The sequence below is a fragment of the Dipodomys spectabilis genome, unplaced genomic scaffold, assembly GCF_019054845.1.
Source record: "Dipodomys spectabilis isolate Male_0828 unplaced genomic scaffold, ASM1905484v1 ptg000067l, whole genome shotgun sequence".
NCBI classification, from domain to species: Eukaryota; Metazoa; Chordata; class Mammalia; order Rodentia; family Heteromyidae; genus Dipodomys; species Dipodomys spectabilis.
In genome coordinates, this window is record NW_024870744.1 from 1,968,454 (window position 1) to 1,993,303 (window position 24,850).

The following is a 24,850-nucleotide window of genomic DNA, read 5'->3' on the forward strand; positions in this document are numbered from 1 at the left end:
ATGTTTAGGGATTCACTGAGGGCCTCCCTCCTTCCCAGTCAGAGCAGAGTCAGGGGCTCCTTCTCCAAAAGAGAGGATGTTTCTACTAAGCACAAAGAGGACCAGCAAATCCAAGCAAAAGCACAAGGGAGGGCAGGTGGGCAGGAAAGAGTTGGATGGAAGAAGTTAGGACCCTGTAGACAAAGTCAAGGACCAGGGGTAGAGTGAGGAGAATGAGAAGCTTCAAAGGAGTTGTAAGCAGCAGGGGCAGGTGCGGCAGGGTTGGGGGCTTCCTGGAGAGCTGGAAATCCCTGAGGTCACAGCAGACACACAAAAGGATGCTGAAAGTTGGGTCAGCTCCTGTCTACGGTGGAGCGTAGCTTTGTGTCTTCAGGAAATAGCAGGGGAAGGCAGGGCAGGGGCTGCTAGAGATATTTGTGTGGACACTGAAGGGTGTGAGGAAAGAGCACCAAGGAACCACAGAGATCCAGAGGATGCTAGAATCTTCTTGGGGAGGAGGGGGTAAGTTTGGCACAAAAGCCATTTGGCAATGGGCCCGTGAAAATTTGGGCTTCAAGGAGCAGGCAGAGTTCCGTGGACAGATGGTAGGAGTGGGTGGCTTGTACAGGTGCTCAGGGGAAAGGCTGGGCCTGAGGAGGGGAATTCTGCACATCCTCTGCCCACAGCTGAGCACGATCAGCCAAGGCTTAGCTGAAATTGGTTCATTTCTCAGATATCCATACATCTCCAAGGGGCTTCTATTCTTGAGGGTCCCTGTCCCCCTCCCTCTCAGTCCAAAGTGCTTATAAACAGCCTGAACCTTCCTCCTCAGCTCCTGGGAAGAATAAAACTGGGGACACCCCGAACAAGGAGCTAGAAAAGAGTTTCCCGGGGTTCTTCTTAACAAAGAGTACACAACGGGAACTTCCCCCAGTTCCATGCTGGAGCTAGAGGGATAGGAGGCCAAGGGGATGAGGCCAAGAGCCCTAAGAATCTGCCACTGTGTGACCTTGAGCCAGTCACTTCCTGTCGGGGCCCCAGTAGCCGGGTCTATAGCAGTACTGGGAGACTGGGCTGTGGTTCCAGTCTTTCCTCAGTGTTCAGAATTTAGGAATAGGGGGCGAACCAGATTAATCCACACACCTGACGGTGGCAAGCCCTGGGGCCCCTCTGCCCTCCACCTCACCCTCGTCCTCAGGGTCCCCGGCTCCCAGGAGTTGGTGGGGAGGGGCGGGGAGGCTGGGGCTCCGATGCTGCATCCCTGGGCTGCGCGCACTGCCATTGGCCAGAGATGACCTCACCGCCTCAGCCTGCGCGCTCCTGATTGGCCAGCGCGGGGATGCTGCGCTCGGAGGCCGGCGGCTGTCATTCAGCCAGGCTAGGAGCGCGTGCGAGCGAGGGGCGCAGAGAGCTGCACCCACCCACCCGTGTCTCCCTGGAGCCAGAGAGGAGGGGGGCGCAGGCACCCCCGGGCAAAGCCCTGGTCCCTTCCCGCCAGCCCGTCTCCAGCCACCTCCCTGGAGCTCCCTTAGGGGTCCCGAGCCCAGGCAGAGCCGTCCCCGGGAGCTGCTGGTGGAGAGGCGGGGTCGGGCCCCCTCCGCCCCCTTCCGTTTAACCCCCTCACCGCCGAGCCGTCCGGCGCTGCCCAGCAGCCGTGTTGGGACCCGCGTCCTAAGCCCACCTTGAGGGGACAAGGTGTGGGGCGTCCCTGGTCCCCACCGCAGCACCCTCTTGCTAGTTCCGCCCCCCGCACTCAGCCTCGGACCCCCGCGGTACAATGGGGAGCGGGGCTGCCGGGGTCAGCCGCCGGGACCCGAGTGCCCGCTGGAGGACCCCTTCCCAGTACCGCGTCCGAGCTCTGCCGCTGCCTCCTGAGGAGGAGGACCGGGAGGCAAGACCAGACCCGCCAGGGCCGGCCTCCGGGGAGTGGCGGCCGAACCCCGGCCCCCGGGTCGGGGCATCTGGGCATCCCGAGGTGAGGATGGGGACCCCGCCTCCAGCCTCAGCCCACCACCCCCGGCCCGGCCCGGCCAGGCCCGGGGGGCTGCGCGGGGCTGCGATCCCAGGGATCTCAGACCCGGGCACTGCGGCCAGAGGGTCCCAGCCCGGAGCCGCCCCTCACCTGCACCTGCACGAAGGAGCCGCGGTAGAAGCAGCAGGCGGCGGCGGACAGGGCGCTCCACAGGCTGCACCGCTCGGTCATGGCGGGGCCGGGGCCGGGGCCCCCGGGGCGCGCGGGGGGCGGCCGGCCGGGCAGGGGCGCGGGGATCCAGGGGCGTGGGGACCGAGCTGCTGGGCACCGGCGGCGCGTGCCTCTCCGCGGCGCGATTACCTCATCGCCTGGTCGGGGGAGGAGCGGAGGCGGGGCGGGGAGACCCCACCCTCCCGCCGTCGAGGGGAGGGGGCCATTGTTCCTCCCTCTGCCCGCCCCCTGCGCCCAGCCCCCCGCCCCCTGCGCCCAGCCCCCCGCCCCCCGAACCCCTCCTCCCGCGCCCAGCCCCGCACCGCACAGCTGCCTGGAGCCCAGGCACGGGACCGAGGACCCAGCTAGGGCTGAGGAGGGCCGAGGTGGGCCGGGGCAGGGGTCGCCACCTGCCCGCTGCCCACGGACCCCCGAGCGCCCCCAGCTTCGTCAAATCTTATCTAAAGCTGGAAAAATCCCTGTATGCCTCTGCAGAATCCGCTGTGGCCGGGGAGAGTCACAGGAACAAGGCGTTGGGCTGACAGGAGGTCAGGCTCAATGGTTTGGGGGCCCATGCTGAGGTCATCTGCCTCTCCCTAAACTCATGGTCTCCCCAACCCAGGGAGCCCTGGACCGGCAGGGAACACAGCTGGAAAACGCAGCTAAGATCTGTGCTGAACCTTGCAGAACTTTTTGTTTTTATTTATATGGTGTGTGTGTGTGTGTGTGTGTGTGTGTGTGTGTGTGTGTGTGTGTGTGGCGTGCACCAATACCGGGGTTTGAACTCAGGGCCTGCGTGTTATCTCTGAGCTTCTTTTGCTCAAGGCTGATACTCTACCACTTAAGCCAGGCCTCCACTTGCATTTTTGTTGGTTAGTTGGAGATGAGTCTTGTGGACTTCCCTGCCCTTCCAGGGCTGGCTTAAAACAGTGATCCTCATCTCCCAGCCTAGGATTACAGGTGTGAGCCGCTGGGGCCCAGTTCCACTGGGAATTTTAAGCAGAGAAACAACCTCCGGCTTTTCCTTTCAGAACTTTGGAAGAGCTGTCTGAGCTGATGCATGACTGTTACCAGCATGAAGCAAGTGCTCAAGTAAGCAGTTGCCATTTTTCAAAATCTGGACTTTTTTTTTATCCTAGAATCATAGCTACAATGAGTATCATTGCTGATTCAACATCAGTCAGACCGGTATCCAAATCCTTCCCTCAGGCTGTGTGATCTCAGGCAAGTGAGTCTACCTTTCGGTGTCCCTGTTATTTTCTGTAAATATGCCTGAAGCTCCTGAGTATGGTCTTGGAATTTTAGAATTCTTGCCTTTAGATCCAAGCATTTGTATCATGGCTTGGGAACTTTGGAGTCTTCTAGAAGCTGCCTCTTCCAAGATAAGCCCTTCTAGCCAGCCAAGGTACATTCATAAGCCCGAGAATGCCACCCTTCACTGGGTGCTTCAAAAATAAAACTAATATTCCTTTGACTGTAGCCTTTGGGGATTGCTTAATCAGCTCCAGTGAGCAAGTATTACAGGATGTTTTGAAAAATCAGCATTTTTCCAGGCTCCTGTAATCCTAGCTACTTAGGAAGTTGAGATTTGAGGATCAAGTTTTGAAGCCAGATGAGGCAGGAAAAGTCTTGAGAGACTCTTATCTCCAAGTAATCTACAAAAAGCCAGAAATAGAGCTGTGATTCAAATGGTAGAGTACCAGCCTTGAAAAGCTAAAGGAGAGCACTCTAGGTTTGAGTTCAAGTCCCAGAATGCACATACATACGTACATGTGCACATGTGTGCACACACACACATACATATTTTTTTTTATAGCTGGGCTTCAGTGGCTCACACATTGTAATCCTAGCTACTGAGGAGGCTGAGATCTGAGGATCATAATTCAAAGTCAACCCAGGCAGACAAGTCCAAGAGACTTCTTTTTTTCCCCAGTCCTGAGGCTTGAACTCAGGGTCTGGGCACTGTCCCTGAGTTTCTTTTGCTAGAGGCTAATACTTGAGCCACAGTGCCACTTCCAACTTTTTCTGTTTATGTGGTACTGAGGAATCGAACCCAGGGCTTCAAGTATGCTAGGCAAGCACTTTATAACTAAGCCACATTCCCAGCCTAAGTCCAAGAGGCTTCTTCCAGGAGGCTTAAGTAATAGACTGCCGGCCAAGTTCATGCCCCAGTACTGGCACACATACACACATATTCATGTTTTAAACTCCATAAACTAAAGGGAGAAATAGATACCTAACAACCTCTCACATGTCTCACTACCTTGCCAGGCAGCCAGGATAAACCCGGTACTGAATCTTGCCCTGATGTCCCATTCCCCTTGCTTGGGTCTCTCAAGCTCCCTCCCCTGAGCTCAGGAGGATCAGGCTGACTTCTGAGGTGCCCCTAGCTTGCCTTCTGACTGGCTGTGCCTGGACTACCCTCCAGCCCATCTCTGCCTAGCTGCTCTCTCATGGAGAGGTGACAGGGAATATTTTACTGGCTGACTGCAGTGGCCTGGCTTCAATGCTTTCTCCTGCAGAAAACCTTCCTTGGCCTTCTCCCAGCTCCCCGCTGAGAGTCACGGCCTCTTATCCTCTGACCATAGTAGAGGCAGCCTTGCACATCATCATCAACAATTAGGGTGATGAGATGAATGTCCCTGGGGACAGGAGACCTGCCAGCCTGCCCTGCTGCAGACAAGGTGGTCCTCAGACACATGAGCACACATTGAGACTCAGAGAGGTGAAGGACACAGCCCAAGTTCAGTCACAGATCTGGGACTAAAACTCAGGTGCTGATAGCTCACATCTATAATCCTAGCTACTCCAGAGGCTGAGATTTGAGGATTGAAGTTTAAAGCCAGCTGAGGTAGGAAAGTCCTGTGAGACTCTTATCTTTAATTAAGGCTGGAGAGTGGCTCAAGTTGTAGAGCACTAGCCTTGAGCAAAAAAGCTCAGAGACAGCACCTAGGCTCTGAGTTCAAGCCCCAGGTCTGACGTGCATGTGCCACACACACACACACACACACACACACACACACACACACACAGTGCCCAGTAGCAGCACGACACCTCCATATAGCAGATACTCAAAATGTTATTTAGAATTATTAATGTTACCACTAAATCAAACACACTTCATTTAGGCCGCGCAGCAATGGTTCATGCTTGTAATCCTAGCTATGTAGGAGGCTGAGATCTGAGGATCATACTTCAAAGCCAGCCCAGACAGTTTCTTATCTCCAACCACCAGAAAAATGGAAGTAGTGCCATGGTTCAAAGTGGTAGAGCACTAAATCAAGCTCTGTCACCCCCCCCCCCCCCCCGCCAACCCCCCCCCCCTGCCCACTTCATTTGGAAGTAGTGTCTCAAACAAGTGAAGGGCTGGCGTGTGGCTGAAGCAGTGGACTTTTAGACCTGGGTTCAATCTCTAGTACCATGAGAATACACTAAAACTTAAATAAATAAGCTTGATAAGCATGTGTTGTGCACATCCCCCCCTCCCCCATACCCATACACCATGCTGAAGATCTAAGTTGCTCCTCACTCCTGTCCCCTCCCAGCCCAGCTGCTGGCAGGTGGGTGGGGCCTGGTCTGAGCTTGAGGCCAGCAGGGAACAGTAACAGACAAGGAAAGAAGCTGCTCAGAATGAAACCAGACCCAAGTGCTGCCTGACCCCTGACCCTGTCCCCCTGGGGACAGCCCCTCCTGATGAGGCTCTGAGCCCTAACCCACGCCTAACCCCTTGAGTCCTTCCTACCTTCACATAGTCTCCAGCAGCCTCAGGCTCTCCAGCAGCTCTGGAACAAAGAGAAAAGAGGTGAGTCCCCAGTCCTAGCACTGCCCCCTCCCTCTGCATCCCAAAGCCTCATCCCTGGACTTCCTGGAGTCTACCAGCCTGGCTGCCCTCTACCCCAGAGCTATGCATCACTGGAGAAATGCTCTCACCTCTCCTAGCCTGCGTTCTGTCTGTAAAGCCAAGAACAATGGAGGCCTTGACCTCCTCAAGTGGTGGAGGACTCAGACAGTGAGGAGCATCAGCTGCTGAGCCGGCAAGCTCAGGACGCGATGCTGTCCAGGTTCTTCCCTTCCTCCCTGCTGCCCTCCGATCCTGTCCCTGCTCCCAGCCCACACCCCCGACTCTCAACACTGGGGGCCCAGGCGAGGACTCAGCCCCCTGCCCCCGCCCTGCACACGCTCCTGCTCCTACCTAGTCACAGCTCCCTCTGCCTTCAGGGCGGCAGGGATGGAGTCTGCACTGGCTGAGGGCTGGAGGCGGCTGTCAATCCAACCTCCCTCCCTCATGAGGGCCACTAGGAGCCACTGCCCCTAGTCACAGCCTTAATCACTGCTCTCTCCACTGATGTAACCTGGCCCACCCCTTCCACACCACGGCCCAGTAGCGCAGTCCTGGTGCTCTGCCACTTGTCACGTACAGCAGAGCTGTGCATTCTCCCACTCTCTCTTCCCCGGGGCTCAGCTGAAGTCAGCCCCATCCTTCTTGTGCCTCCTGCTTGGCTCCCACGCCATAGCCAGTCCACCAGAAGATCCGCCCCTGTCCTTTCAGAATGGATCTCAGCTACTTTTCTCCTGTGTCTACCTCCCTGGCCCAGCCTGCCCTGCTTCTCTGGGGCAGCACTAGGCAGCCTTTTCCTGGCTAGCTCCCACCACCCTCTCCTCACACCCAGCAGCTTATTACAACCAAAGCCAAAGATGGCACCCAGATCTCTCTTGGCGTGTGTGTGTGTGTGTGTGTGTGTGTGTGTGTGTGTGTGTGTGTGTGTGTGTGTGTGTGTGTGTGTGTGTGTGTGCTGGTACTGGAACTTGAGCTCAAGGTTTTGTATGCACTTTTGCTTAAGGCTGGCACTCTACCACTTGAGCCACACCTCTGGTTCTGACTTTTGGCTAACTGGAGGTAAGAGTCTCATGGATTTGTCTGACTGGGATGGCTTCTAACAAAGATCCTCAGATCTCAACCTCCAAAGTAGTTAAGATTACAGGTGTCAGCCTGGTTTATTCCTTCCTTTTTTTTTTTTTTCTTGAGACAGAGTCTTGTTGCTATGTTTTCCAGGCTGGTCTTGAGCTCCTAGGCTCAAGTGATCCTCCCTCTCAGCTTCTCGTATAGCTGGGACAACAGGTATGTGCTACCACATCTGGCTTAAATTCCTTTTTTTTTCTTTTTCCTCTTCTTTCTCTTTCCTTCTTTCTTTCTTTCTTCCTTCTTTCCTTCCTTTCTTTTTTTGCTGGTCCTGGGGCTTACATTCTGGGACTGGGTACTATCCCTGAGGTTTTGTGTTCAAGGCCAGTGCTCTACCATTTGAGCTACAGCTCTACTTCTGGCTCTTTTTTTTTTTGTCAGTCATGGGGCTTGAACTCTTGACCTGGGCGCTGTCCTTCAGCTCAAGGCCAGTGCTTTACCACTTGAGCCACTTGTGGTTTGCTGCTGGTTTATTGGAGATGAGAGTTTCGTGGCTTTTCCTGTCTGGGCTGGCTTTGAACCACAATCCTTAGATCCTTAGAGCTCTGCCTCTTGAGTAGCTAGGATTACAGGCATGAGCCACCGGTACTTGGCTACTTCTGGCTTTTTGTGGCTAATTGGAGATAAAAGTCTCATGGACCTTTCTGCCTGGGCTGGCTTTGAACCATGATCCTCAGATCTCAGCTTTCTGAGTAAGTAGGATTACAGATGTGAGCCACTGATACCATATCCTCCCCCCAAGTGCTGAGGATCAAATCCCAGAGCCTAGCTGTGCAAGGTAATTGCTCTACCACTGAGTCATGTCCCCAGCCCTCTCATTTCTTGAAGAACAAAGTTTGTACTCTCCTCTACTGCAATGTAATTTATCATCCAAGTCAGAACTTTTCTCCCTTGTGAGAGTAAAGGGAGAGCCACTATTAGGCCAGTAAATAGGTGTAAACCATGTAGCCTAACCTATAAGGTCCCACATGCTCGAACGTGTCTCATTCCATCACCCTGTCCCTCATTCTGCCTCAGCTTCCCTGGCCTCTGCCAACCCATTCCTGCCTGCCACAGGGCCTTTGCACACACTTAAATTTTTTCACTTCCAATATTCTTGCCCAGATCTTCACATGGTCCTTGTTCTCTGGCTAGGAAGGGCCTGTCTTCCCATCTGCAAAATGGGCAGGGAAGGATTTTTTTTTTTGGTCAGTTGTGGGGCTTGAACTCTGGGCCTGGGTGCTGTCCCTCAGCTCTTCAGCTCAAGGCAAGCACTCTACCACTTGAACCAACACCACTTCCAGTTTTCTAGTGGTTTTTGGAGATCAGAGTTTCTTGGACTTTACTGCCTGGGCTGGCTTTGAACCGCGATCCTCAGATCTCAGCCTCCTGAGTAGCTACGATTACAGGTGTGAGCCACAGGCGGTGCCCAGCAGGAATTTAATATTCAAAACTAGGTAAAAAGTTGTAGGTTCCTCCAGTTCCTGAGGCCCCTCACTGAGAAGCTAAGTTGTCTGATAGCTGCTCCTGGTTCTGGCATAAGCAGCCTTCCTGCTGTCTAATCCTCGTCCCTCAAGCTGCAGCCTGGCAACAGTAGACTTCCAAGGTCTTCTGGGTCCTCTGGGCCCCCTAGCAGCGGGAGTGGGGTGGAGGAGGAGCCTTCCATCTACCCTTCCCGGTGAGGTGTCTTATCCCATCACTTCCGGACATTCATGACCGGAAATCCTCCTATTGCTGGGAACACACTGGCCAGGACACTGGGATCCACCCAGCGCTTCCTTCTGCTTCCTGTCCACTTCCCCTCGGGCTCTGGGGCAGGAGCACTGCCTTGGGGATGGGACTCCGGCCTCTGCAGCCAGCATGGCTGGTAGCCAGAGCCAATGAGCATGTTCAGGGCAGAGGTCTAGGCCAGGGAGTTTCAATCCAGTCACCTTCCATCATCTGCAGCACTTGGAGATTGCCCAAACATAAAGTGATCATGACTACTTAAAATCCATCATCACGCCTCTCAGCCTGTCTACTCAGGAGGCTGAGATCTCAGGATCTCGGTTCAAAGCCACCTCAGGCAGGAAGGGCCATGAGACTCTTATCTCCAATTAAGCAGCAGAAAAGCCAGAAGTGGAGCTGTGGCTCAAGAGGTAGCATGCTAGACTTGATCAAAAAGAGGGAGTTCTCTGTCACGAACTCTATCCCAAGCCCCCTACATTTTTCTTTGAGGGAATGAATCTCATAGCAGCCCCAACCATCCTGAGGACAAAGTCTAATCCTTCTGTCTTGGGCCTCCTCTCTCTACTCACTGTTCCCTTGTACTAGAACCTTCTCAGACTTCTCAGGACCTTTGCACATGACACTATTCCCTCTGCCTAGACCCTTCTCTGTTTCATATGGCCAAAGTAATTGTTACTCAGCCTTCAGCTGCCAGTTGTCTTGGAGAGTTCTAGAACATTCTCCCTTACCCTGTAATGATCCAAAACTAAGAATCAAAGCATCTATTGATTTATTTAATTTGGTCCTGGGGCTTGAACTAGGGGCCTGAGCACTATCCCTGAGCTTTCTCGCTCAAGGGTAGTACTCTACCACTTGAGTCACCATGCCATTTCTGGTTTTCTGGTGGTTAATTGGAGATTAGAGTCTCACAGACTTTCCTGCCCAGGCTGCCTTGGAACTGTGATCCTCAGATCTCAGCCTCCTGTAGCTAGGATTACAGTCATGAGCCACGGGCGCCACCATTTATTTAAATATTTTCAAATATCTACTCCATTAATTAACTAATTATTTTCTCATTTTATGGACTTTAAAGACATACTTCCCCTCTGATATGAGTGTTGAAATTAATTACTAATAGTGACAATTGAGCTAACTCAGGCTCATTAATCAGCCCCATTAATTATTTAAATAACCAACCCCTTTAATTGCTTGAATTAACTGATTTGCTGTGATAACTGATACTACATATTGAGTATCTCCAAGACATTTGGCGGGGGCGGGGAGACGCGGCTCCCCAGCTCCCTCCTGGCTTTCCTTCACAGGGATGACCTTGCCCTCTGCAAGTCTGCCCTCTCTCAGCCCCTCAGAACTTGGAGCAGAGACACCCCAGCCTCTGCATCCTGCTTCTCAGTTTTCTCCAACCCCACCCACCCACTTCCTCTTGAGGCTCAACTTCTGCATCTGTGAAATGGGTATGTGGGGAACCTCTTGCACTGGAGCACCATGCGCTCGTGTGGCAAGGAAGGGTGCAAGGATCCATGCCCCGTGTGGAGCTCCTCCACCAGCGGATACGTCCTATCTGCCCCTCCCGGGAAACCGAGATGCCACTCCTTCACTCTGGCTCCCACCAGCTGCAGCAGCTGCCTTTGGCTTCAGGTCCAGCGTGGAGAGTCCCTCCCAGACCCAGCCTAGGAGTCTCCACAGGGAAGGTTCTGGGCTTCAGTCCCTCTCCAGCCCCCTAAGATGGGCGCCAGCAAGCCAGACACAGCCCGGCCCTCCACTGGGTGGCACCCTCAGGCCTCCCCGCAGCTGGGGAGGAGGAAAGGGTGCTGCTGGCCCAGAGGAGGACAGAGATGAGGGTGCTGACCCCACCAGAACTGCACCCTGAGACTCAGAGCTCAGTACCTGCTATCCAGGAGCCCAAGGAAGGGGGGCATCCTTGCAGTGTGAGCTAGAGCTAGAGGCCCCACTTTTCTAGCAGTGAACTGAAGCATGGGGCCGGACCAAGGCTCACAGATGCTCGGACTAGAACAGGGCTAGCCTGGATGGAAATAAGGAGAGCTAGGCACTGGTAGCTCACGCCTGTAATCCCAGCTACATAAGAGGCTGAGATCTAAGGATCACTGTTTGAAGCCAGCTTGGGCAGGAAAGTCTGAGACGCTTCTCTCCAATTAACCACAAAACAGCCAGAAGTGGAGCTGTGGTTCAAGTGGTAGAGCGCCAGCCTTGAGTGAAAATGCTAAGGGATAGCATCTTGGCCCTGGGTCCACACCCCAATAGCAGCACAAAAATAGAAGACTAAGAAGGAGGAGGAACAGGAGCAGGAGGAGGAGGAGCAGGAGGAGGAGGAGGAGGAGGAGGAGGAGGAGGAGGAGGAGGAGGAGGAAGAGGAAGAGGAAGAGGAAGAAGAAGAAGAAGAAAAAGAAGAAGAGGAAGAGGAAGAAGAAGAGGAAGAAATTAGGAGCAAAGGAAAGAAAGAAGACAGGGGAAGGAGAGGGAAAGAAAAATTAAGCTTCACCGACTAGAGCAGAGAACCAAGATGTGGAGGAGGAAATGGCATGGACAGACAGAAGACCCTGGGGCTCCCAAACATACTCCAGGCCAGAAGTAAGAAGCTGGACCCTGTACAAGAGCCGCCTGAGGGCCTCAGTTTCCCTCCCTATTACACAAGCAGCTCCCAGGCTCTGGGCTTTCTCAGTGCAGGCTCGGGAAGAGCCTCGCTCTTGCCACCACAGCCAGGCCTCACCAGGCCCCCGTGAAGCAGATGCAGCCATCATCCCGTTAGTGGCACAAACACAGGGTATCTGAGCTGCTGAGGTAGCTGACCCCCTTAGGCCCAGCCCTCACCCCACACAGGTCCAAGTAGCCTGCACACAGGGTCCTGTGAAGTATGGGGGATGGGGGAGGTGGGGCCATGGGGGGAACAGCCCATCGTTCCCAAGCCAGCCTCGTTCCCACAGCCCAAGGCGTCCGGGGGTCTCGGGGACTGTGAGAAAGTCTCCACAGGAAATGAGAGCCAGAAGCAGCTGGGCCCCTTCACAAGACAAGGACCAGCTGCCTAGAGCCCAAGGAGGCTGCCGGGGCCCAATGCAACCCCCTCACCGGTGGGTAATCGCTACCAGATGCCCGGCAGCTGACGTCATTCTGCAGGGCCGAGAGGGTCGTGGGACTCTGGGGAGAGCTGGGAATTCTTGGATCAGAATCAACATTCCAAAAGGAAATGAGGAGGGGGATGTCTTGGCCCCGGCTCTCTTTTAGGGTGGCAACTGGTTTCAGGCTCAGTTTCCTTCCAAACCCTTGGTGGTGGGCCGGAGGTATAGGTCTCTGAGTGGAGCAGAGGGGCTAGAGGCAGCCATGGTGCCCATCTCGACGAGTCAAAGCCAGGGCCTTGTTATACATTACCTGAAACCCATTTCCTTCCTGTCTTCTCCTCCCCTTTCTCCCCTCTTCTTCTGCCCCAGCCACTCTGGTCTCTGCTGTTCATCAAACATGTCAAAAATGTTTCCACCACAGGACCTTAGCACATGTTGTTCCTTTAGCCTTGTCCACCCTTTCCCAGAGAGCCCAGAAGGTTTGCTCCTTCCTCTCCTTTGTTCAAAGGTCAGTTTCTCACTGAGACTTTGTTACTGACTAATCTTCCTACATAGCCATCACTAACCCTTTCCCCCAAGACCAATACCCTTATTTGAGAAATAGGTATATTTAGTGGTGATGGGGACTGAACTCAGGACTTCACACTTGCTAGACAGGTGCTCTACTGCCTAAACCATGGCCCCAGCCCCTTTTGCCTTGATTATTTTCAAGGTAGAGTCTCACTTTATGACTTTATGTCCAGGCTGACCTGGGCTGTGAGCCTCTTACTTGTGCTTCCCACATTGCTAAAGATGACAGGCATGCACCACAGTGCCCATCCAGTGGTTGAGATGGAATATCATGTTTTTTTTTGTTTTTTGTTTTTGCCAGTCCTGAGGCTTGAACTCAGGGCCTGGGCTCTGTCCCTGAGCCTCTCTGTAGCTCTACCACTTGAGCCCCAGCACCACTTCTAACTTTTTCTGTTTATGTGGTAATGAGGAATCGAGCCCAGGGCTTCATGCATAGTACCACTAAGCCACATTCCCAGCTGGAATCTCACGAATTTTTATGCCCAGACTGGCCTTGAACCATGTGTGATCCTCTAATTTCTTTTTTTTTTTGGGGGGGGGTCCAGTTGTGGGGCCTGAACTCTGGGCCTGGGTGCTGTCCCTGAGCTCTTCAGCTTAAGGCTAGCACCCTACCACCTGAGCCAAGCGCCACTTCTGGCTTTTTTCTTTTTTGCTTATGTGGTGCTGAGGAATCGAACCCAGGGCCTCAGGCATGCAAGGCAAGCGCTCTACCACTGAGCCACCTTCCCAGTCCTGATCCTCTAATTTCTGCCCCTTCATTTGATCCTCTAATTTCTGCCCCTTCCTCTCAGTAGTTTCCAATATCACTCATCTCCCTGGATTACCATGTGTTTCTCCCACTCTGGAAGGGGGGCTTTAAACAGGCTGGCTTTGTTGCCATTGGCTCATGCTTGTAATCCTAGCTATTCAGGAGGCTGAAATCCTGAGGAGCAAGGATTGAAGCCAGCCCAGGAAGACAAATCCTTGAGACTCATCTCCACATTACCAGCAAGCAGCCAGTGGAGCTGTGACTTAAGTGGTAGAACACCAGGCTTGAGTGAAAAAGCCAAGTGAAAGCATGAGGCTTTGAGTTCAAGTCCAGTACTGACAAGAAAAAAAAAAAAAAGGACTAATCTGCTGTGTTCCTAGAGCTTGGGACAGGTCTAGGTTGTGGGTATACTTCAGTAAATATGAAAATGAATGAATACTAATTCAGCTGATGGCATAAGGACTTCAATAGCATAATCTGTAATGTGTGTTCCTGCTATTTTCCAGAGCATTATAAAAAGTCATTTGAAATAATGATAAAAGCTGGGCACCAGTGGCCACGCTTACAATCCAAACTACTCACAAAGCCAAGCAAGATCCATAGGATCATGGCTCAAGGCTATCCTGGGCAGAAAAGTTTGTGAGACTTTGTCTCCAGCAAAAATAACTAGCAAAAAGCTGTGTTGGAGCCGGGTGCAGGTGGCTCGGGTGCAGGTGGCTCGTGCCTGTAATCTAGCTACTTAGGAGGCTGAGATCTGAGATCTGAGGGTTGTGGTTCAAAGCCAGCCCATGCAAGAAAGTCTGTGAGACTCTTATCTCCAATAAACTACTCCAAAAAGACAGAAGTAGTGCTGTGGTTCCAGTGGTAGAGCACTAGCCTTGAGCACAAAGAGACTCAGAGACAACACCCAGGCCCTGAGTCCAAGCCCCAGGACCAACAACAACAACAACAACAAAAAGCAGTGTTAGATATGTGGCTCCAGTGGTAGAGTGCCGGCTGAACAAGTTAACCAAACAAAAAGCCCTGAGGGTGAACCCCAGTACTTACAAAAAGTAGGCAAATAAATAATGACAGCCAGGCACCAGTGGCTCATGTCTATAATTCTAGCTACTCAGAAGGCTGAGATCTGAGGATCATGGTTCAAAGGCAACCTGGTCAGGAAAGTCTGAGACTCTTATCTCCACTTAACTACCAAAAAAGCTGGAAGTAGAGCTGTGGCTCCAGTGGTAGAGAGTTAGCCTTGAGCAAAAACAAACAAAAAAAACCCACAGAGACAGCATTCAGGCCCTGAGTTCAAGCCCCAGAACAGGCACCAAAAAAAAAAAAAAACACAGAAAGATAAATAATGAAGTACTAGGAGAAAAAGTATTGAGATTTCCTCTTGCAAAAGAAAACATGTTGCCAGCAACTAGTGGCTCACACTTGTAATCCTAGTTACTCAGGAGGCTGAGATCTAAGGATAACAATTCAAAGCAATCTGGGGCAGAAGAGTTCATGAGACTATTAATCTCCAATTAACCAGCAAAAAGCCAGAAGTGGGGCTGTTACTCAAGTGAAAAAGCTAAGGGACAGTGCTCATGCCCTGGGTTGAAGCCCAATACCTACCTACTTGGAAGGGGGTGGGGGAGGGGAGGGATGTGACCTGATGCTGAGATCTTGAGCTTAGGAGTTTGTCAGTGTTGGGAACAAATCTGGCTCTATCTATGACCCCAGGAAAGTCCCTTTTCCCCTCAGCCTCAGCCTCCATGCTAGTGAAACGCAGTAACATTCTGTGGTGCATTCTGGCCTGACAGTTCCTGTGTGAATGGGTTATGTTGAGACTCCCTTACTCCCTGAGTTTTGCCTCCTTGGGTGTAACTTGGGCTGGGGGTGGGGACCAGGACTCTCAGGGACATGCTATTGCTTCCCTACAGAAGGCTGTGGTCCCTGGGCAGTGGGGGAAAGGCTAGGCTGAAGAAGATGGCCCCTCCTCCCCGCTTATCCATGATCTCAACAGGGTCCAGGCTCCAGGAAACTCCTGCAGCCTCACCTCTTCCCCTTCCTTCCTCTGCTCCAGGTGCACCCTGCCTCCCAGGGGTGGGGGAGGGATACCATCTCCCTTGGCTTCAGCTGCTCTCTCTGGACACTTAGGAAGGGAAGGGGTCTGCCCCCCACCTTGCCCAGTGGCAATTCTCCCACTGCCCTCTTTCACAAGTTGGATGAATCTTCTGAGAACATTTTAGACTTATGTGAGCTACTGGGGATTCAGAGGCCCATCGTGCAGCAGGGCTAGTCTGAAATCACACAGGCAAGCAGGCACACAGACACCCAGACACAGGGCTGAAGTTCCAGGACTCCTGGGAGAAAACTTTAACAATCCCTGGAGGCAGGTGGGATGCTGGATCACAGGGCACCAAGAGGGCACTTGCTAACCCTGCTCCTGTAACCCCTGGATGCTCTGGGTAATGGGGAGAAGAGTCTCTCCATTTCTTTAGCCAGCTCCAGGCCAGATCTGATGCCAAAGGCACCTCCAGGATCAGGGAGGGGGAAAGGCTTGAGCTAGGCCTTATACCTGGCATTTTCAAAGTTTCTCAACTCATTTTCAGAACCCCTAGCCCTGGAGGAAAGAACGACCACATGCTGGGAAGGTGGAACCAAATCCTAGTTCTGGTTTCCATCAGCTGTGTCAAACTAGAAAGCAAACATTTCTTTCCTTGTATAAAAATTGGATGATAAAGGCACCGCCCCGCTCAGAGCTGCTGGTTAAGTAGATGAGCAGATGCTCAGCCTGGTTGAGGATAGGGCAGTGAACACAGCTGCACTCTAAGCCACCATGGAAAAGACTAAGATGCTAAACCCATACCCAGGACTGTCATCAGCCCCAGGGAGGTGGACCTCCCTGTCAGACCATTTTAGCCCCCATCCAGCCCCGCTGGCCCTCCCAGACCCAGTGTGGTCACTCACCCTCGGGGCCCCAGGGCGGGGCACCTTCGGCCCACTGCAGTCATGGTGCCTACAGCCGAGGAACCTCCTCAGTCCAGTGGCTCCCGCCTTTCTCAGGCCACTGAGCCGCGGAGCCTAGGGAAGCACTCCGGGGGCGGGGCCTGATCGCCTAGCTCTACGTTCAGCCCCAGCGGGAAGGACACGCCCCACCCACTTCCTCTCTAGCCACGCCCCCTCCCGTCCGTCACTGCACAGGACATAAGAGGAAACGCCCCCATCTGAGCACACACCCATTCAGGCCCGCCCCTCCCGGAAGAGCCACGCCCCCTGAACACGCCCTGCCCCGCCCCGCTCCCGAAAACCAATCAGCGTTCTTGGTGGGAGGCGCCAGGCTCCCCAGGGAAGAATCCGACCTGGGGTGACTTAGAGTATCCCTGGACCTGTCAGGCCTTCTTTCCTGATGAAAATCCTTGCTCTTCTACGTCAGAATGAGAAGAAGGCAGTCTCGGGCAGCCAGTGATGATGGAAAAGATTTAGTTTAATTATTCATAAAAATAGCACTCCCAGCTGGGCGCCAGTGGCTGAAATCTGAGGATCCCGGTTCAAAGCCAGCCTGGGCAGGAAAATCCTCGAGACTCTTATCTCCAATAAAACCACTAGAAAACTGGAAGTGGCGCTGTAAGGTAGAGTGCTTGCCTTGAGCTGAAAAGCTGAGGGACCGTGCCCAGGCCCAGAGTTCAAGCCCCACTACCGACCAAAAAAAAAAAAATAGCACTCCCATTTACAGAGTGCTTGCAGTGTGCCAGACGTCACCGTGTGAAGATTTTTCAGATGAGTTAGTCCTAAGTCCTCACCACACCCTGCAAGTACTGTCACTGTGCCGTTTAGAGAGGGCACAGACGTACACATAGTCAATGTGGCTAGTGAGAGGCAAGGTCTCACCTGGATACTGTCAGCCGCTTCACAAGGTGCTGTCTCTCCACTGAGGGAGAGAGGGATGACAGGCTGTGGGAGTGGGAGGTGGGGGAGTGTTTAGATCAGCTACATAGCTCAGCACACAGAGGCTATGCTTAGTATCATCCCAAGGAAAAAGCTATTAAGGCAGGCCCAGATCTGGCCCTGGGATTCCTTTGACTCATATGGCACTAGCTTCTTTATTTCCACAAACACTCCTGACTGAGTGGGTTGGGCTCTGAGTTTCCCTTGGTTTGGCAGAGGGGTATAAGGTACACAGCCAGCCCTGGGGTGTATGTAGAAGGTGGTAGGTACAATGTGGCTAGAGACAAGCAGATTCCTGCTCAAATCGCAGTTCGATGGCATCCTGACTGGAGGCTACCAGCACTGTGAGTCAGACTGACAACACTTCAGATCCTAGCTTTGTCACTTGAAGGATGTGCAGCCTGATGGGGCCCCATGGCTTCCCCTCCCCAATCTCAGTTTCCTCATCTGTCATAGAGAAACAGTAGTAGCAGTAGTATCTCCTTCCTAGTTTTCTTCTGAAAAATTAGTTACCAGTGAAGGTTTCTCCCAGTGCCTGGCTGGGGTAAGTTCTTGGTTGGTTGTGGGGGCTGAATTCTGGGCCTGAGTGCTGTCCCTTAGCTGTTCAGCTCAGGGCTAGTGCTCTACCACTTGAGCCACAGCGCCATTTCTGGCCTTTTCTGCTTATGTGGTGCGGAGGAATCAAACCCAGGGCCTCATGCATGCAAGGCAAGCACTCTACCACTGAGCCACCTTCCCAGCCTGTAACTGCTTTTTGTTTTAGCCCAGATGTTTGTGTTGGGGTTTTGGGGTGGGGCTGCATTGGCAGGAGGCTGAAGCCATCATCCCTGCATGCTCCCTCCCATGTTCCTGGTGGTACCTACCTTTCTGGAGAAATATTCTCTGGGGTTCTCTCCTCCTTTATGTCTGCATCTGCTGTGAGGTCCTTAGACTTTCTCACTTCCATTGCTGAAGGGTTGGATCTCACTTCTGGGGTGTTTTCCAAGGTGGCCTTAGCCCCAGCCACCACCTCCTTGGGTCTCTCCATGTCTGGTGAGTCAGGCAGACCTTGAAATACCAGCTGGGGCTCAGGGCTCACCTCCTGGGTCTTCTGGACAGCCTGTTGGCCCCGAGTCTTCTTACTGTGGAGGCGAGGCATGGTGCCCATGTGGCTGTACATGTCGCTGGAGCGAGCATAGGCTGAAGGGCTCTTGGGGACCATGTCATCCTGTGTGGCTTCAAAGATGTCAGGTTCCTGATGGGATTGGGCACTGACAGAAGCTGAAGACCGTCTCAGAGTGAAGGACCGAGGGAGATTGGAGAGACTCCCAAAGCCTTTGAACTTGAAGAACTCTAGCAAGGAGGAAGGGGAAGTAAAAGAATTAATGAGCATGGGTGCAGCCATACAATAAACAGTACCTGAGAGTTTTGCTCAGTGAGGGTCCACTGAGGACAGTGGGAGGGGAGGGGGGGGACGATTCACCGACATCCCTTCTAATTGCTCTCTAAACAGCTCCTAGAAGTGGAATAAGCTGGCAGCTTTGGAGACAGAGCCCTGGACATGCATTCCTGTTCTTTAGGCTGGTTACTTGATCTGAGTACTTTTCTCATCAGTACACCTCCATGGGCAGCAGCAGGATTGAAGATGTAAATAACAGATCTCACATGGAAACCTGCACATAGAATATTTTAGTAGCAAAATTGACTATGACAGTGACAATGTTTCTGCATTCATCAAACACACTATAGGCATGACTTCTTCCCTATTTTCCAGATGAGGAACTTGAGATTTAAATTTAGACACAATTGGCATAAAGCATGTTGGGGGGGGATAGGGGTGTGTGGGCATGTAGGCTTATTGGGGAGGCGAGGGGTGTCCAGTCAGTCTTTGAGTGCCTTGGGGTGGGTGAGAGCCTCTCTAGCCTGAGGGTCTCTGACCTCTGTCTGTGGTTTTCTCCTTCCTGTCAGCTGAGACCACAGTTTCAGAGCTGGGGTGATACCATCTCCCCATTTCCGCGGGGGTGCATGAGCTGTGAGGTCACTCCTCCCTGCCCCCAGCTGTGGGACTGTTCTTCCTCTCAGTAGCAGCAGCTCCTTCCTTAGAGCCTCCAGATTGCCAAAAAACAAAAACAAACACACACACACACACAAAAAACCTCTCCAGCCTTTTTCACTTTGGGCTTCCTCCAGCTCCTCAGTTCCTCACACCCATGCTAGCCATTTGACAATGATGGAAACTGAGGCTCAGAGAGAGGAAAGGACTTGCGCAGGGCCACACAGGCTATGGCTGAGGCTGGAGGTGGGAGCAGTGTCCCGGTGCTTTCTTCCTGGCCCTGCCAATCCCCTCCCCCCCCCCCCCAACCTGGTCTTAGCTACCAGCACTATCAATCAGTGCCCTGGTCCTAGACAACCTGCCTTGAGCAGAGATTCTGTTAGTGACCAGCAGGGGGGCCGCTGACTTCTATTGACCATGATCTCATGAACACTAGAGATCTGGAGGAAAGAGTGATGGGATCAGAGAGGGAAATAAGAGTCCGGGACCTGGGATTGAACCCTGCTCCTTAGCCCGGGAGGCTTTAGGAAAGTCTATTTTCATCCATATCTCACTGTCACCCACTCCCACCCTACTGAGTACTGTCTAATTTCCCACCTGGGGAAACAACGAGGAAGGAGTGTCTAGTTCTAATAGCTTCTGGTCTCACTGTGGCTGAGAACACAAGGCAGACCCTACAACACAATTCCTCCAATTCCCCCTAGCTCCTAAGATATCCTTCTGAGATCCAGCGTGAACCCAGGTCTGGGAACAGGCTGTGTGATCGATCTGCCTGTGCCTAGCAGGGAGGCTGGGGAGAGCTCAAGATGTAGTGGACGAGACAGACGAGTAGTGACATTAAGAAGCCAGAGAAGAGGACCCACCTGGCCAGAGGAAGAGAGACAGAGACCCTGGGTAGAGTGCGGGCACATGGCAAGAGCAACTCTGTGAGGGGAGCCAGTGATGGACAGAGAAACAGAAACCAGACAGCAATAAAGAACCAGATGCCAAACAGCTACACTCACTGAACTTTCTGCTGGTCTTCTTGGGTCCCTCTGTCATCTTGGCGACTTGCACAAAGCCCCCGGCCAGCTGGCATGGGGCTGCTTGGGGCTTGTGGACATCAAGATTGAAGTATCTTTCTCACCACCCCTTCCCCTTTCTCTTACCCTCTTGCTGGCTTCCTCTGTGTATTTTTAAACCAGCCAAACTCTCACGGCCCCACCCTCTCACCCTCTCCACAGGGGGCGGGGGCTGGGGCCTCCGGAGTTCAGCCCCCGAGGGCCTCCCGGGCCCAGCAGCAGGGGCAGTGGGCAGACCACAAGCCCATGGGACCTTGAAGGCCTGGGAGAACAAAACCACAGGTTCTGGGAATGGAGCCCACTGGGCCGGGGGTCGTAGGGACTTGCCAACAGCTGTCGGGGGTCTGGCCCAGGGGCTGGGAAACCAAGGGGCAGGCTTATGTGAGAGTGGTTTATTCTAGGACTCAGTACCTGGGAGACAGACTGGTAGCAGAGATGAGAGTACAGGCCTGTGGGCTCTGGTCACTCAGCTCCAAGTTTGAATCTTGGCTGATCACTTCTGCTGGAAAACTTGCTCCCCTGAGCCTCAGTTTCCTCTCTGTGATCAGGGAGTGCATGCTGGGCCCATCTCACAGGGGCCAGGGCACTAAGCAGAGCCTGTGAGGAATGGGTGCCTGATAAGGTAGTAGAGAGGTGATAGACCTATCACACTCATTGGACAGAAATGGAGAAACTGAGGCACAGAGAACTGGGGGGGAGTTGTTAAGGTCACATGGCAGGTTGGTGGTAAAGGCTGGATTACAACTCACCCTTCCATATTCCTTTCCACACAGCTGGTGACTTTTTGCCCCGAAAGAGTGTGTGTGTGTGTGTGTGTGTGTGTGTGTGTGTGTGTGTGTGTGTGTGTGTGTGTGTCTATGCATTTATGTGGGCAGGACAGATACACAAATGCAACTTCCCATGTACAAACCATGCACAGGGTACTAGCACATGTGCAGCGTGGGCCATAAGACGAGGAGACTCACATCCAGTGCAGTGTGCTGCTGATAAAGTATTTCCACAGCTGAAGCCTCAGTCTCTGAATCTCTACAATGGAGACAATACAAAGTGTGCAGCAAACCTGCAGAGGTGTGAAATCCTCTCCCCCCTCCCCTCTGTCACTTGGGTTTGAGCCCAAGGCCTTGCCCAAGCTAGACAAGCACTCTTCCACGAAACCACACCTTCAGCTGCAGATCTGGCATTTCATCCTGCCTCAGGTTGGCTGTGGAGCTGTGAGGGAGGGCCTCAAAGTCAGATGGAAGCCAGATGTTGGTAGCTCACACCTGTAATCCTAGCTACTCAGGAGGATGAGATCTGAGGATTGCGGTTCCAAACCAGCCAGGGCAGGAAAGTCCATGAAACTCTTATCTCCATTTAACCACCAGAAAACCAAAGTGGTGCTGTGGTTCAAGTGGTAGAACGCTCGCCTTGAGCTGAGGGACAGTACCCAGGCCCAGAGTTCAAGCCCCATGACTGACAAAAAAAAAAGTCAGATGGCATCTTTCCTGCACTCTCCATGAAAATGACACAAAAAGTCAGGTCACCTGTCCAGCTGTAGTGCCTGAGGTGCTCATTCTGTGATGATGTTCCTTGAGGGGGAGGGAAGGGTCCAGATAAATCTTCTGATGGAGCAAAGAGAAAAACCCAAGGCCCTAAGAGAATGATGTTTGTGGATCATGACCTTTAGGGTGATGGACCTTGAGAATGTACTGGTGGTCATCTGAATCCACACAACTGATCTGACACTGCCCCCATTTAACAGCTGAGGAAACTGAGTCCCTAGTTGAACAGAGACAAGGCAGACAACCAAGTGTCACAACTTTTGGGAGCTTACAGCCTGGTGAGAGCCTGGGGTCTCCCTAGTGGAAGACAGAGGAGGGGGTCCTTGGCTTTTTTCCAGGAACACAGTTCCAGTGTGACTTGGTGACCAGTGGTGGCTTCCTAGCCAGGCTACCTTGCAACTGGCTATACAGCATGTTTCTTTGGGCCTCAGTTTCTTCATCTGTAAAGTAGGGTCAGCTCATGGGAAGGGTAAGGCTCAGCAAGCCCTGGTTCTGTGGTTGAAGGGTGAGCCGTTGGCCTTGGCACACTGGGCCATGCCAGGGAAACCCTGGTGAGCAAAAACATGGTGTGAGGGGCCTGGGAATGCTAGCTACCAAGAGGTTGTGTCGCGGTGGTGCCTTATAAGCCTTCCAGCTGGGCCTGCTGTTGGCCAGGGTGCCAGAGCAGTTGCTGGAGTCCCTAGGAGAATGAATGGGGCTCAGTGTAGTAGCTCCACTGAGCTCAGAGCCCCATTGTGCCTCCTTGAGTGGCCGTTACAAGTGTGGTTGGAGACCGCCTGGCGGGTGGCTGTCCCCCAGGCCCTCCTTAGCTTGTGGCTGGAGGCCAGCCGGCATGCTGCAGCCGTGAATACCAACCGAGTGCTTTCCTTCTCTCCTCTGGAGGACTAGGACCTCTACCCAGATGAGACTTGCCACAAATGCCACATTCTCCTCCATTCCCTTGGTCTTCTGCCTCCTTCAAGTTCCCCCAGTGACAGCTTGAGCTAAGATTCCCCCCAAAATTCTACTGTTTTTTTTTTTTGCTGGTCATGGGGCTTGAATTCAGGGCCTGGCACTGTCCCTGAGCTCTTCTGCTTGGACTGGCTTTGAACTGCAACCCTCAGATCTCAGTCTTTTGTAACTAAAATTACAGGCATGAGCCACCAGTGCCCCAGTTCCTGCTGGTGTGTGTGTGTGTGTGTGTGTGTGTGTGTGTGTGTGTGTGTGTGTGTGTGTGTGTGTGTGTGTGTGTGTACTGGTCCTGGAGCTTGAGTTCAGTGTGTGTGTGTATGTGTGTATGTATTGGTCCTGGTGTGTGTGTGTGTGTGTGTGTGTACTGGTCCTGGAGTTCAGGGCCTGAGCACTATCCCTGAGCTTTTGTGCTCAAGGCTAGGGCTCTACTACTTGAGCCACAGCTCTACTTCTGGCTTTTTGGGGGTTAATTGGTTAATTGAAGATAAGAATCTCAGGGACTTCCCTGCCTGGGCTGGCTCTGAACCATGATCCTCAGATCTCAGCCTCCAGGATAGTTAGGATCATAGGCATGAGCCATTAACAGCTGGCTGCTATGATTTCTTACCTCCATCCCAGACATTTGACTCACATAGAGCCACTGAGGGAAGAGGGCTGTGGAGGGGAAGAAGAGGGGTTCTGTGGGTAAGCAGGTACTATCAAGGACTGGGTCCCGGTCAACCTAAGTTCAGGCCTCTCCTATATGACCTTGAACAAGTCCTGTCACCTCTTTAAGCACATACTACCTCCTTCCTGTGATCTTGTAGCAGTGAAATGTGTTCCTACTGAAAGCATTGTTTTGTTTCATTCATCTGTGTCTTATGTCATCCAAACAGAGCCCCAGCTTCTTGGTGGGTCTCTCTGCTCACCCTTCTGGTCCCATGCTCTACAGGAGCCATTAGGCTCCATGCTTTTTCTGGGTTGGTCTTGCTGGCTTAGTAGAATGATGTACTTTGAAAGCAAGGAGACCTAGCTCTGAATCCCAACTCCAAGGCTTCCTCTCTGGCTTTCAGCCAGGCCACTTCTCTGCTCTGAGCATGCTTCCTCTTCTGTTACTCCGCCCCAATAATAACCTCCTGTGAAGTTGCAGGGAGAGGATGAAGAGGTGGAGGGAGCTGGGGGTGGGGGCAGTTTCCATGGAGGGACAGGGCTCTGGTCATCCCCCAGCCATTCTCTGCCCTTGATGAGGAGAACTAAGTAGTCAAAGCTCCCACCCTAGGAAACTGATCACCCCTACCTTACCCCCAGGGAATGACTAGAGCCCAAGACACTGAAGGGAAGTGATTGGCAGTTGTCAGGTTTCAGGTCAGGGATGTTGGGGTGGAGGTGACAACATCATGGGGAGCTGCTAAGGCCTCTGCCCACAGGATGTGACTTGGAAGTGTTCATGGGAACCCAGCAGGTGTCCCAGCCCTAGTCTAAAGTCTGATAGGACTAGGATAGCCCAGGACAGAATTACAATGCTACTGTTACCTCCTATATCTCACATTGGCACCCTGGGCCTTGGGACTGTAACCTGGTTCAACCGGGTCTTGATAGGGAAATATTTGGGGTTTGTGCCAGATTGACCTGTCTTAAATACCAGTGTGGCAGGTGATGTCACCTCTGAGTGTCAGGGTCCTTAAGGACACAGTAGAAGTGGTAGTACTGCCCACCTCACACGTCTGAGTGACAGTTGAGATAATTCCCATAAAGAGCTAAGTGTAGGGTTGGGACCATTTATTTTCCTTTAAGTTGTAATTACTAAAATGATTTTCTCCCTTCCTACCCCTGATTTAGGCAACAGCCTCTCTGCTTCTTGCTATGTAGCCCAAACTGGTCTCCAACTCCTGATCCCACTGCCTCCGCCTCCCACATGATGGGATTACTGGCACTGGTCACACCCAGCTTCTTTTGCTTCTAAGTAATGCAGTCAAGAAACTGGCCCCAGTTCACACCCTGGCATATGGCTTAGCTGCCTTAAACTCTCAGGAAGGGTACTCTAGAACCTCCTCTGTAGGGGCCTTCCCCAGACCAGGGCCTCTTGAGTTGCCTGGGTCATCTGAGCCATGTCTATCTCTTAGGAGGAAGCGTCTCAGCCAAGATGGG

At 52.9% G+C, this 24,850-nt stretch overlaps 1 protein-coding gene across 2 annotated transcripts in view; it reads right to left on the reverse strand.

The window, feature by feature from the left end:
* Positions 1-20,320, reverse strand: part of Sh2d3c (SH2 domain containing 3C) — a 36,203-nt gene extending 15,883 nt beyond the window's left edge. The window contains exons 1-3 of one of the 2 annotated variants that reach the window (XM_042681133.1): positions 20,175-20,320; positions 18,002-18,470; positions 5,904-5,943 (exon numbers count right to left, since the gene is read on the reverse strand). In XM_042681133.1, coding sequence (XP_042537067.1) covers positions 5,904-5,943; positions 18,002-18,470; positions 20,175-20,211 — 546 coding nt within the window. In that variant the 5' untranslated portion in view covers positions 20,212-20,320. Of the gene's footprint in view, positions 1-5,903; positions 5,944-16,160; positions 16,248-18,001; positions 18,471-20,174 lie in introns of those variants that run through there. The other variant, XM_042681134.1, reaches the window with a different exon arrangement.
* Between the last annotated feature and the right edge of the window lie 4,530 nt (positions 20,321-24,850).